The sequence below is a fragment of the Lobosporangium transversale genome, assembly GCF_002105155.1.
Source record: "Lobosporangium transversale strain NRRL 3116 chromosome Unknown BCR41scaffold_51, whole genome shotgun sequence".
In the NCBI taxonomy this organism is placed as follows: Eukaryota; Fungi; Mortierellomycota; class Mortierellomycetes; order Mortierellales; family Mortierellaceae; genus Lobosporangium; species Lobosporangium transversale.
The window spans coordinates 153,984-168,461 of NW_019029029.1; the positions used below are offsets into that span (position 1 = coordinate 153,984).

General features: G+C 38.9%; 2 protein-coding genes across 2 annotated transcripts; both read left to right on the forward strand.

Annotated features, from left to right (window-relative positions):
* Positions 1-8,837: 8,837 nt before the first annotated feature.
* BCR41DRAFT_361894 (FAM49 family protein) lies at positions 8,838-12,217 on the forward strand. The gene is made up of 4 exons (XM_022025629.1): positions 8,838-9,350; positions 9,576-9,697; positions 11,083-11,185; positions 11,300-12,217. Exons 1-4 carry the CDS (start codon positions 9,266-9,268, stop codon positions 11,965-11,967), a joined length of 978 nt encoding a protein of 325 aa, XP_021877017.1. The 5' UTR covers positions 8,838-9,265; the 3' UTR covers positions 11,968-12,217.
* A 261-nt stretch (positions 12,218-12,478) lies between these two features.
* On the forward strand, positions 12,479-14,346 carry BCR41DRAFT_361896 (hypothetical protein). The gene has a single exon (XM_022025630.1). It carries the CDS (start codon positions 12,582-12,584, stop codon positions 14,160-14,162), a length of 1,581 nt encoding a protein of 526 aa, XP_021877018.1. The 5' UTR covers positions 12,479-12,581; the 3' UTR covers positions 14,163-14,346.
* The last annotated feature ends 132 nt before the right edge of the window (positions 14,347-14,478 follow it).

Below are 14,478 nucleotides of genomic sequence, written 5' to 3' on the forward strand. Positions count from 1 at the left end.
CCGATGTGATATTTCATGTTGAGCTTAATTCAATTTCATGAATAGTGATGTTTATTCCTTTGCTTTAAACAGCGATCTGCTCATGAGTACTGGGATCTTTTTAGATGTCTGTTGGGATGTTACCGATAAACTCCTTCTTTTGCAATATGGTTCTGTATAAGTTACAGATTTTCATCACCTTCACGGTTACATTTCTGGTGGCTTCACTGCATAGGATACTCTCACTATTAGTCAGAGTTTTTTTTTTTTTTTTTTTTTTTTTTTTTTGAAATAGAGAAATGAAAATGCTGACATATCTTGCCTCAAATGAAGACGCTCACCATACGATGAATCACTTCATTTCGTAGGATCACTTGTAAAAGAAAAATACAGTTTTGATTCTTTCCAGTGTTTCACACGTTTTATTGTCGTTCATACTTTCTGAACATGGATGTTAAGTATATTGACGTTACTTCAAATCAGGAGCCACAAATAATGTCGGATACTTCACTAAAACCTCATCTTAAATCTACAAACCTTAACGATTGTCATCCCTTTGAAAGGCTTCCAATACCACAAGAGTGTTTACATTCCAAACATTTTCTATTAAACAAGAGGAGATATAGTCAAAGGATTCGCTTATGGGGATGACGACTTGATGGTCCTAGAGGTGTAAAGGTCCCCATTTCAAAAACTATTAGCGTTAAGACTTTAGAACTATTGAGAGGGTATTTGCCAACAATCTTCTATTGAAGAGCTGCATGTAGGTCGGACTCATTGTGATCTAGACAATTTAATAGAAGATCTAAAAATAATAAATGTTGCTTTCTTTCATGACTCATTTCAGCAGAAGAGAGTTTGGTAATGTGTGGCTCTGTCGTTGGCGTAGGTTTGCCTGTCAGGATGTACGAAGGGCCTAATTCAATGGAATCAGAACAGAAACGCGAGGTGCCTTATAAATAAAAAAGAAAAAAAAAAAGAAAAGCCGGATCAAAATGGCTGTGCGTCATAATTGTTTCCCATCCTTGTTTGCATGTTCTCTCATCAAAGACACCTCTCTTCGGATCTTCGGATATAATAATATTCACCTTGATGTCTCACTCACAAAAATAAAAGAAAACAAGAACAAACCATCAAAAGCAAAAGTCTGCTAGAAATGAGGCCTGAATCAAGAATACTTCATTAGAGTAGGAACACTAAATCTTTATTTCTGACCATCATTGGCTATATGGTGACGGCAGGTCGTGTTTACGTCCTCGTTGTGATAAAGACAATAATAATAAAAAGATATGAAAGAACAGTTAGTGCAAGTGTTGGATTACTCCTATGAACCATCATGTAAATCATATACCAATCAAATAATAATAGCACATCCACAGATATACTTATACTCTTGCCTTTTTTTCACAAGTGTTCGAAAGCGAAGGTGTCTAAACGTCCTGGAGACACGCCTTTGAGACAGGGTCGGACATCTAATGGTGTAGTCTTTCTTGCTTTCTTGTCCCGCCCTTCACTTTTGTTGGCCTTTTCTGCTACTTCTCTTCTTCGTTGGTACTTTTGTTAACTTCTTTTTTTTTTTTGCATTTTGTTGTTTGGTGCTTTCTTTTCTTTCTTGTACTTTCATTGACTTCTTGGTACTTTTCTTACTTACCTAAGACTGTCGCCCTACCACCCTATACAGTCCCTTACCCTTGAAGAAAAAAAAAGAAAAAAAAAACCTTCTTTCCGGTATTTGCTTTCTTTCTTGTACTTTCATTTGCTTTCACTTTCTTGCTATGCTTCCGTTTGTTTTCTTTTCTACTCCCTTGCCATGCTTTCGTCTGTATTCCTTTAACGCTTGTTATCTTTTCACCCATTCTCCTTTGATGGTTCGCTTTCTTGCTATCCTTTGATGGTTCACTTTCTTGCTACACTTTGGAGATTCATTTCCTTGTTATCCTTTGTTGGTTCACTTTCTTATTATCCTTTGCTGGTTCACTTCCTTGTTATCCTTTGATGCTTCACTTTCTTGCTATCCTTTGATGGTTCGCATCTTTGTAATCCCTTGATAGTCACTTCTTTGCTATTCTTTAGTGATTCACTTCATTGTTATCTTTTGGTGTTTCACTTTCTTGCTACCCTTTGGTGCTTCACTTGTTATTCTTTGCTAGTTCATTTCCCTGTTATCCTTTGATAGCTACTTTTTTGCTATCCTTTGGTGCTTCACTTTCTTGCTATCCTTTGATGGTTCACTTCCTTGTTACGCTTCCATATTTTATCCTTAATGCCTCACTTGGTTGCTATGCTTTCATTCTTTCCTTCCATGCTTGAGTTTCTTGTTATGCTTTCATCTCTTTCTCAGTCCTTCACTTTTATTATCCTTTCCCATGTTTTTCGGGACGCATCTCTTCCGTGTTATGTTCTGTTATGCTTTCCTTCTCGCTTTCCCTTTATTCTCTCATTGCTTCGTTTCCTTGTTATTTTTTGATTTGCTTCTCTCGACGCTTCACTTTACTATTCTATCCTCTGTTCTCTTTCGATGCTTCACTTGTTACGCTTTCTTTCTTTCTCGTTGCCTCACTTCCTTATTTGTTTTCCTTGGCGCTTTACTTTTTTTAACATATTTTCATGTGCTTCTCTTCGACGCCTCACTTCCCAGTTATCCTTTCCTTTGTTTCCCTTCAATACCTCGCTTTCTTATGTTGTCTTCATTTGTTTTCTCCCCTTCTTATTATAACTTCCTTTGTTTTCCCTTGTGTGTGTATATGTTTTTTTTTTCCTTGTTATACTTTCATTTGTTTCCCTTCTGTGCTTCCCCTCTTATTATACTTTCATTATGTGCTTCTATTTCTTATTTTGTTTTCTTTTTTTCTTGTTTTCACTTACTCTTCCTATGTACTTCACTCCCTTAGTTTATTTTCATTCGCTCTTTCTCAATGCTCCTTCCTCTTTCTTATTTTTCTTTCTTTTGTTGGTTACTTGCCGCCTCCCTTCCTTACCATACTTTCCCTTACCTCGTTTTCTCGCTGCTTACCGTCCTTGGGGGTTACTTTGCCTTTGATATAGTACGGGGACAAAGAGTGTGTAGTTTAGTATAAAGTAGTGAGGGCAGGAGAAGACAACAGCCGTAGTTGAAAGAGAGTGGGAGATGACATAAAGAGGCACATGGAGAGGCAGAAGAAGTGTTTGCGCGTGTGCTTGTGTGTGAATGTATTTGACAAAGGGCTGCGGTTGAGACTTACTTTTCAAGAGGTAGAGAGGCGAAGAAGTGGAGAAGTGAAGAGGTGGAGAGGTGGAGAGGTGGAGAGGTGGAGAAGTGGAGAGGTGAAGAGAAAAAAAAGAGCTTAAAAACGAGAGAAGAATGTCTTTCTGCCCAATCCCCTCGTTGCCACCATTTCTCCTTATCTTTGTTGAAAGCGGACAAAATGTATCCTAAAATAGGCAATAGTTAGTCGCTATAAAAGCGAAATGAAAGTGATTGGACGCCATTTTGAAACAGCATGAAATCTAAAGCAAGGGTGAATGGAAAACTGTCAGCTGGACAGTCCGGAAGCGATCCCGTTGCCCTTCGTCGCAACATCTTTCGTATCTGTTAACGCAATAACCGAAAGGGATACGGCTCTGAGAAGAACGAACCAAAAAGCTTCCAAAGTATTGAACCTGATGACCATGAGTATACGCTGCTCACACTACAGCTTCTGGCCTCTAGACTTACACGTATTTTTTTACCATCTCGTTTTCTTAAGAAACAAAAAAAAAAAAAAGGAAAATAGATAGAGAAGGATGCGTTCATTTTTCATGCATCTTTGGGAGCAACAAAGCCTTTCATTACATCTCTCTTTTATCATTTCTAAAAGTATAAGAGAGAAAGATCAAGGCATGCCATAGACTCTAGCACCTTCTAGTTTCTGGTTGAAAGGAACACAGTATGTTCTGATCTGCTATAGTATCTGGTAGATGCTTTTCACGGAGCCCATCGCCTTTCTGGCCCATGTCCCAAAAGCAAGCCTGTCTTATTTTATGTTATGACTATCTTGTTGAAATCACAAGTCTGCTGGGTAGAGAGAGCAACAACAAGCAACACATAAAAAAATATGCAATGTGATGTGTGTGTCGAGGGAGATATCAATGTTTGGTTATATCCAAGGTCTGCAGGCCCTTCAGGATCTTCAATTTTACACTTTCATTGCTATTCTGTTTACTTCTCCGCAATTTAACCTTTCTCTGCCTTCACTTACAATATTCTTTTTGTTTCATGTGGCAATGACATCGACCCTTCGTGCGGACGGATGATGCTTTTGCTTTTATAGCGACTAACTATTGCCTATTTTAGGATACATTTTGTCCGCTTTCAACAAAGATAAGGAGAAATGGTGGCAACGAGGGGATTGGGCAGAAAGACATTCTTCTCTCGTTTTTAAGCTCTTTTTTTTCTCTTCACCTCTCCACTTCTCCACCTCTCCACCTCTCCACCTCTCCACCTCTTCACTTCTCCACTTCTTCGCCTCTCTACCTCTTGAAAAGTAAGTCTCAACCGCAGCCCTTTGTCAAATACATTCACACACAAGCACACGCGCAAACACTTCTTCTGCCTCTCCATGTGCCTCTTTATGTCATCTCCCACTCTCTTTCAACTACGGCTGTTGTCTTCTCCTGCCCTCACTACTTTATACTAAACTACACACTCTTTGTCCCCGTACTATATCAAAGGCAAAGTAACCCCCAAGGACGGTAAGCAGCGAGAAAACGAGGTAAGGGAAAGTATGGTAAGGAAGGGAGGCGGCAAGTAACCAACAAAAGAAAGAAAAATAAGAAAGAGGAAGGAGCATTGAGAAAGAGCGAATGAAAATAAACTAAGGGAGTGAAGTACATAGGAAGAGTAAGTGAAAACAAGAAAAAAAGAAAACAAAATAAGAAATAGAAGCACATAATGAAAGTATAATAAGAGGGGAAGCACAGAAGGGAAACAAATGAAAGTATAACAAGGAAAAAAAAAACATATACACACACAAGGGAAAACAAAGGAAGTTATAATAAGAAGGGGAGAAAACAAATGAAGACAACATAAGAAAGCGAGGTATTGAAGGGAAACAAAGGAAAGGATAACTGGGAAGTGAGGCGTCGAAGAGAAGCACATGAAAATATGTTAAAAAAAGTAAAGCGCCAAGGAAAACAAATAAGGAAGTGAGGCAACGAGAAAGAAAGAAAGCGTAACAAGTGAAGCATCGAAAGAGAACAGAGGATAGAATAGTAAAGTGAAGCGTCGAGAGAAGCAAATCAAAAAATAACAAGGAAACGAAGCAATGAGAGAATAAAGGGAAAGCGAGAAGGAAAGCATAACAGAACATAACACGGAAGAGATGCGTCCCGAAAAACATGGGAAAGGATAATAAAAGTGAAGGACTGAGAAAGAGATGAAAGCATAACAAGAAACTCAAGCATGGAAGGAAAGAATGAAAGCATAGCAACCAAGTGAGGCATTAAGGATAAAATATGGAAGCGTAACAAGGAAGTGAACCATCAAAGGATAGCAAGAAAGTGAAGCACCAAAGGATAGCAAAAAAGTAGCTATCAAAGGATAACAGGGAAATGAACTAGCAAAGAATAACAAGTGAAGCACCAAAGGGTAGCAAGAAAGTGAAACACCAAAAGATAACAATGAAGTGAATCACTAAAGAATAGCAAAGAAGTGACTATCAAGGGATTACAAAGATGCGAACCATCAAAGGATAGCAAGAAAGTGAAGCATCAAAGGATAACAAGGAAGTGAACCAGCAAAGGATAATAAGAAAGTGAACCAACAAAGGATAACAAGGAAATGAATCTCCAAAGTGTAGCAAGAAAGTGAACCATCAAAGGATAGCAAGAAAGCGAACCATCAAAGGAGAATGGGTGAAAAGATAACAAGCGTTAAAGGAATACAGACGAAAGCATGGCAAGGGAGTAGAAAAGAAAACAAACGGAAGCATAGCAAGAAAGTGAAAGCAAATGAAAGTACAAGAAAGAAAGCAAATACCGGAAAGAAGGTTTTTTTTTTCTTTTTTTTTCTTCAAGGGTAAGGGACTGTATAGGGTGGTAGGGCGACAGTCTTAGGTAAGTAAGAAAAGTACCAAGAAGTCAATGAAAGTACAAGAAAGAAAAGAAAGCACCAAACAACAAAATGCAAAAAAAAAAAAGAAGTTAACAAAAGTACCAACGAAGAAGAGAAGTAGCAGAAAAGGCCAACAAAAGTGAAGGGCGGGACAAGAAAGCAAGAAAGACTACACCATTAGATGTCCGACCCTGTCTCAAAGGCGTGTCTCCAGGACGTTTAGACACCTTCGCTTTCGAACACTTGTGAAAAAAAGGCAAGAGTATAAGTATATCTGTGGATGTGCTATTATTATTTGATTGGTATATGATTTACATGATGGTTCATAGGAGTAATCCAACACTTGCACTAACTGTTCTTTCATATCTTTTTATTATTATTGTCTTTATCACAACGAGGACGTAAACACGACCTGCCGTCACCATATAGCCAATGATGGTCAGAAATAAAGATTTAGTGTTCCTACTCTAATGAAGTATTCTTGATTCAGGCCTCATTTCTAGCAGACTTTTGCTTTTGATGGTTTGTTCTTGTTTTCTTTTATTTTTGTGAGTGAGACATCAAGGTGAATATTATTATATCCGAAGATCCGAAGAGAGGTGTCTTTGATGAGAGAACATGCAAACAAGGATGGGAAACAATTATGACGCACAGCCATTTTGATCCGGCTTCTCTTTTTTTTTTTCTTTTTTATTTATAAGGCACCTCGCGTTTCTGTAAATCGTAAACTCGTAGGTCATGCATGCTGCGCAACATGCACAGCCCTTTACATGCCATAGCCACATGCTTATCTATCCGTTTCCGCAAGTATTTTCGCATGCCTTCCCAAGAGTACTGTCATTTGGTTTTTATTTACCGATAAAGTCTTGTTGTTCACGATTGAACCTTCATTTTCTAAAGTGTTTTGCACACGAATATTCGGTGGTTCTTTTGCTTTTTAATAGTAGATCAACCAGGTTTTTTGCACCTTTGACAGATCATTAATCTTATGGCAGACTATTTTGTCTATGATATTCCTCTATACTAGTACAGTGTCTGGTGTCATTACGGTTCGATCGAGAGAGAAATATATACATTTGTATCTAGCATAGAAGCTCAAACATTGACAGATGGCCAGCCATTGTGGTTGCGACCTGAGACAAGGTTGTTTGTGTACAAAAATGGACACATGAGGCAATGGTGGCACAAAAAGAATAAATGCAATCGAACTATCTTTTCCCCCACACATAAAGTTTTTCTCCATGGAACTGGACACTTTGTCTGAATGTATACATTTATAATGAATATTAATTCTCCATCAGGAAGACAGACAAATGGTGGATGAAACATGCGTCTGCATGCATTTCATATACACATACTCAGATATATAATATATATATACAATTCTTTTTTAATTTTTACTCTTTTTGCTCTCTTGCTTGCTCTTTTTTTTTTATTCTATTTTTTTTTTTCGAACTCGCTCCATCTGGACCCCACAAGACATTGCACATTCAGCTTTCATTCACATTTTTGTTTCACTCATTCTCTCACACTTTTCCTTCACGCTTTATCGCCGTCCATCGACTCTGTCTCCTTGATTTTCTGTTTACCTGCTAAAAAAGAACGCACTATCCATATGCACAATTGACGAACAAAGTGAGTGTTCATCCTTTCATCCTTTTTTTTATTGTTTAATCGTAAAAACCACCAATGTCACCCCTATCCCGTTCTCCCTTTTTTTTTACTCGTTGTTTGATATAACGATTTTCCGTCATTGTGCGTTGTTCTTGAATTTGTTACTGACAATGACACACGCATGCAGAATTAACTTGGTCTGACATGAGATGGCATCCTCCGCAAAAAAAAAAAAAAAGGATGCAACGCATGAGAGTAAAGAGTGAGAAACGATTAAAAACAAAAAAAAAAGCGTATATATTAGTATAATATAATATATACATATATATGTCGGCTTTTTAAATAATAACTTAAAGAGATGGACGTGGTCTTGTCTCGAGTGTGGGGAGGTCGTGTTGAATGTATGAAGGCCCCTGTAAAATAAAAATGTAGTCTATTTGTGTTCACAAGTTGACATGAATACATTCGACCACACACATAAAACGAGTCTTTTTATTTTATAAAAACCTGGTTGCTCTCTTAAAGATTCATCTTTTAGCAGCCAATCGAAAGGCTGGTGCCTGGCTGAGTTTGAAATAAAAGATTTATGAATATGTTATACAGAGACAGGGCGCCATCATTGGGGAGCACATGAACACTCATATACATTCGTACACATAACCTTCATACTTTCTTATGAACAGAGTGACAGTAGTAGCATGATGGTGGGTTTTGAGATGGTCTATCTGCTGTTTAATACTTGCTCTGTCACATCAAAGCAAATGGATGTTATTTTCTTGTCCTGCAGGATTTCTTTTTTTTTTTTTTGTTTGTCATCTATTTCTTTCCTACTCATTCCTCTTCTGTTCTTCTTTTTAATCTCTTTCATCCACACACACTCTTTCTCTTTCTCTTTCCTTCATCTCACTCTAACGATCCCTTTCCTCATTGATGTGACACGTCCATATCATTATTACAAGAAAAAGCTCTTTTCCCTTACGATTTACGACCTTTGCTTCTCGTCCCATACATCTCCTCGTATCACTTCCTAACGCATCCTTCCATCGTAGAATTACTCATTCATCTTTTCTAATTCTTTTTTGATTTCCGCTGTAAACGGTACATTTCTTTTTTATTTTTATTTTTATTTATATATTTATTTTTATTTTTACTTTTTTATCTATTTGGTTTTTGGCATCAACTTTGTGAATCGGGTGCTTCTTGGATTAGCTCAATTTTCACAGTGAGCAATATTAAGCCTATTCTCCATTCACACACTTAAAAGGCACAGGACCAGTATTATTAACGAACTTTCTCTCTCTCTCTCTCTCTGTCTTCCTTCTTTCTTGTCCTCCTCTTTTCATTTCCCATAGACCACTCTCACGACTTCTTTTTAGCCCGTTATTTCTCCTTTCCTCTCCTTCAACTTCAGGACAAACACTTAACGACCTCTTTCAGGAATAACCACATCCAACAATCTCTTTCTCTCTCTCTCTCTATCTCTTCTTCCATCCCTCTTTCTCTCTCCCACACTCTTTGAATCGCTTCGCCCCTGTATATTTTCCATTCTCTCTTCCAACCCCATCCGCTCTTCCAAGCTTTTTTTTATTGCACAGACTCATTATGGGTAACTTTCTGTCTCAATTTAACGACCTCATCAACAAAGATGGAGACTCGAAAGTACCTGATGTTCAACTTGACTTTGAAGGTACGACAAGCACAGCTTTTTTTTTTTTTTTTTTTTTTTTTTTCTTAAAAAAAAAAAAAAAAAAAAAAAACAAACAAACAAACAAAAGAAAATGTCATTATTGATTGTGGTGTACATACTTGAAAGAGAATGTGTAAAATGACATTGGTCATTTGTAGATGTAGATGAATGTTTTGTTACTAATGAAATGACTCGTGTTGTCCGGTCGGTGATTCAAACTAATAGATGCTTCCATGACAGACGAAGATCTCGAGTCTTACTCGAATGTGTTGAACATGCTGGATCCAACAGGTGAAATACTCGATCAACTGAGGAACTATCAAGGTTGTGGTGATTACATTCGTCAGGTAAGAAAAAAGCCTTTTTGGCATAACAAATCGTTCGCGACACCAACGTTTGGTATCACAACAGAAAATGTGTAACAGGATAAATTTGGATGATACAGGATATCACCAATGACAGATCGACTTACCAGCAACTCAACTTCAGTACAACAGAAGCACACGCGGGTTTAATGATGCATGTTGGATGCAATAAGAGTGAGCGAGTGTTAGGAGAGGAAGGGGAAAGGGGTAGGGAATGACCTAAAGGCTTTGAACTACCACATATTTTTTATTTTTTTTCGTGAATTTGTTCATTCCAGGAGATAATTTTAAAACGGAGGCCATGTGGTCATGACAGGGCTGAATAAAAGCCTCTAACATGACGTTCAAGGGTCTAAAAATTCAACCTGGCAGAGGTGACAGCCATGCAGTGATATGCTTTGATTAACCACGCACAAAAAAAAAAAAAAAAATATGGAAAATATCCCTGTTGGCTCAATGAGGAAAGTAACTCGGGGTTCATATATTTTGAATCAAGTTTGGCTCGGAAGCACAATACAATATAGGGGCTTTGTGAGAACCTGCAATCGGAGAGCTTCTTTACTTTGTCAGTGGTTAAAGCGCGGTGCGCATTCAATTAGGTTTTATTCTCTCTTGAATATGAATCCCCGTCAGCTTGCAGCTTTATACCCCAGGGGATTTGTTGCCCAGTTGATATTTTTACAACTGCCTTCGTTACAATGCATTGTGCTCTCGTGCATATCGTCTGTGCATAAGACGTTTGAGCATTTCTATCGTTCCGTTTCCAATGGTTTCTTGCAAGAGGTTGCGCTCTAATTATTTTTACGTTAAATGAACTGATATACTCATGGGGAAGTGTGTTATTTTTATCATTTGTCGTGTGAGGATTGGAATTGCACTCTAATCATTTGCAACAAGCTTTTTGATATGCCCACTGTCAAACATCTGGTTGCGACTGATTTGACTGATTGCTGCAGCAGTACTGAAGATACTCTTGTGTCGTATATTTTTAAAGTTATTTCCTACCTTTTTGGAGCTTTATTATTATGTTTTTTATTTTCACCTTATTCCTTTCACTTTGTTCACAGCAGTCGATCAAAGAGGTTTCGTCTGTTTGGTAAATTAGCAGGTGTTTATTTTTACGCCACGATCGTGGCTGCATTTCATATTGAGAGCCCAATTCTATTTTCAACTGTTGAGCAAGTTTGATGTTGGCTGGTGCAGGCAACAATGACTGGGATTGCTGAGTCAACACGATCAGAGTATCAGGAAGATAGACGACTTCAAATAGATAGTCGTATTCATGATTGTATCAAATGACATTCCCAAGGCGTATACACTAACATATTAATGACTATGACCGTCAACTTCCCCATAATCTCATATAGGCCATTGGAACACCTGGACCTGAGGCAGAAACTGAAGCTTGGAACCACGTGGTGCCTGCTGTTACCAAGCTCAAAATGTTTTATCAATACTCGACATCCATCGGTATGTGTGGCAATCATGTTTTTGTTACTCTGCTCTTATGTTGTATGGTTTTCTTATGCTCAAGGAAGCTCATCTTTTTTTTTTTTTTTTTTTTTTATTATTATTATTCAATAGAAACTTCTCTTCCTCAAATTCTTCAGACGCTCTGCATTGGTGATGTCAACAAAAACTTGGAACGGCATCAGGCTTTGGCTCGCATTTTGTGCCAGTTGCTTGATTTCGTCTTTGAGTTTGATTCGCTTAAAATGAAGACTCCTCAGATTCAAAACGATTTCTCATACTATCGACGCTGTCTTTCGCGCGGCAAACTTTCAAACGAAGTTGATCTGAAATCCGCCATGAATGAGGACGAACTAGCGAACCATGTCTCGATGTTCTATGCGTACCCAACTCCAATGTTGAAGACCGTGACGGAAGTAACGACACAGTTTGTTGCAAAAAATCGCGTGGGACGGAGTGTCTCGGAATGTCTAGCAACTCTGGCAGGTGTGTGCTATCATAGTGTGAGCAATAGTAAGAAGAAGCCACAAAGGCCAGAGACGACGGCCTTCTGCTTGCGAGTAATGGTGATCTCCATCATCATCTATGACCACATTGATCCACAAGGAGCATTTTCAAAGAGTTCGCCCATCAATCTCAAAAATTCCGTCAAGGCAATCCAGACATATGGCAATACAAATGATACACCCAACCTTATGTCCGCACTGAGGTATAACACAAAACACTTGAATGACCCAACGACCCCAAAGTCACTCAAGACCTTGATTACGGGCACAGCCTAAGACATAACCTTTATTGGGTTTTATCATTTCTACAATATTTTCTGCGCTTTTTCTTTTCTTTTCTTTTTTCTTTTCTTTTATTATTTTTATTATTGTTGTTGTTACTATTATTATTATTCGACATTCAAAATATTACCATAATTCCTCGTTTGATGTCTTTTTCGTCCTCTCTTCCGTAAACGATTCACGTCTGGAAATGACTTTCAAAACCAAAATCAAAACCAAATAAATTATGATAACCCTCTATAAATGACAGTTTTCATGTTTGTGAATTATTGAAATCATCAAAGGCTATTTTCCTTTAGATAGATTGGGCTCCTCCATACACAGGATGTGGTTCGTACAAAAACTTCAGCATGGCCTGGTCTGGCCCGGCCCAGACCAAGAGTCAAAGAGTCACAAGAAAAGAAGGCATGCATAGCCTCTCCAATTCTTCAGAAGAAAGAATGTGAATACAGGTGTGAAGCTTGATTTTTTTTTTTTTTTTTTTTTTTTTTTTCAATTCTGGCAACTCATCCGAATCTTCGTGGTTGCAATTAAGAATTGCAAATCATTTTACAGAACTATTGGCACCGAGTAAAAGTAAAAAAATAGACTATTTCTTATACCAAGCCATGGCCGACAACAACCCAGTCGTATACCAGCCTCCGCCCCCTTACTCTGCTACAGCTCCTGGCAGTCAATCTCAGCAGGCTATTTCTGGTGCTGTTCATGGTATACAGTCTCAATATCAGCAACAGCAGCAAGGTCTTGTGCAGCATCCACCAATCTCTCACGGTAGCCAGCTCGCGTACGCTGCAATTCCGGTGAATGCACAGTCATTGCCGTCGCCCCACATATCAGATATCAAACATTCAGCTCTGCTTTCACAGCAACCTGTACAACAGAGGGCAGGCCAAGTCTATGTCGCTCAAGCTATTCAAGCACAAGGTCAAGCTGTGCAACTAAACCAACCTGTGCAATTTCAACAGCAGACAGGGCCCTCTCCAGCTGCGGCACCAATGCCTCCTAATAGTACCGTAATCTATACACCCTCGGGCCACCAACAATATCAACCTCTTCACACCCAAGTGTCTGCAGCAACTGTAGTACCAGTGAGGCCAGTTCAAACCCCAATAATGGTTTCTGCACAAACACCGATGCTGGCATCCCCACCAACGTCTCCACCATCTCAATATCCCAATTCTCCAATGCAGTTCACTACTCGCCCGGCCCCAATCATTCAACATCAAAATCCAGTCAATAGTGCAGTCGGTACAGCTTATACTACAACAACAGCTGGGCCGACAATGATTCAGGTCATAAATCCTCCTCCTAAGACGACAAAGACGACGACAACGCATGTTGTGTCAATTCCCGCCACACCAGCGACCTTCCAACAGCAACAACAACAACAATATGTCCAGGTCCAAAATCAACCTTTGCAACAATATGTTGTTCAACAGCAACTAGTGCCAACGCAGCATCCCAGCCAACTCCAACTAGGCCAACCTCAACTTGTTCAGCCCCATATCCAGTTTGTTCAACCACAATTGGCGCAGCCTCAAGTTTTACAACCCCAGCGCATAATAACATCGACTCAACAACAAGTTTTACTTGTGAATCCAATGCCTCAGCTTGTAAACAGCAACTCAAATGCTAATAGCAATCATGGAACAGATGGTGTTTATTATCAGGCAGCCTATCAATTACATGGCCCCTTACTGAGTAAACCTGCCGGTGGTCGACAGAATAAATACAACCAAACTACGACCCATACAACTACGGTTCATTATGTACATTCGGCTAATCAGGCTCCTCCTCCTACGTCTACTCCTGTTGTTTTTACCACTCATCAGGGTGGGCAATTTGTTTCACCTGTAACCAACTCACAGACCTTTATACATCACACTCCGCATGTTCACCAGAATGTGCAGCAGAGACCACAGATTATTCAGCATCATTATCATCACATTCCAAGTAATAATGGAAATGGAGCCAACTCATCCCAGCAGATTACTATCGAGCCAAATGTGACATTTGAAGTTCAAGCAGGAGGACAGGTTGATCAATCAACCTGGGCTGATCCAGGATTATCTGGCACGGATACAGCAGGACTTGATTTGTCTGGATTGTCAGGTGTCGATTTATCTGGGCTTGTGGCAGCTAGCGGAGGGATTGACTTTAGTGGACTAGGAGGAGATTTTGGATGCTAATCGAGATGAAACCTATTTAAACTCTCTAGTTATAACTAGTCACCCGTAATACCCCATTTGCGTCTTTCTCATCATCTGAAAGTTTATTGGCATTTGCAGCTTAAATAAGGCTAGAGAAACTTTCAAGACGCGTTGTAATTTTGCGTTGACTAAAAAAAAAAAAGCTCCTTTATTTGAAAATGGTGAAAATAAAAAATTGCCTATTTCGGCGGCAAAGTCACTCTAGGAGTCAATTGTCTATTAAGATAAATATTCAGATGGTCTGATGTTTGTTTTTTTTCCCTGCATCACTGTATTAGTCCCAAACAGCTTTTCC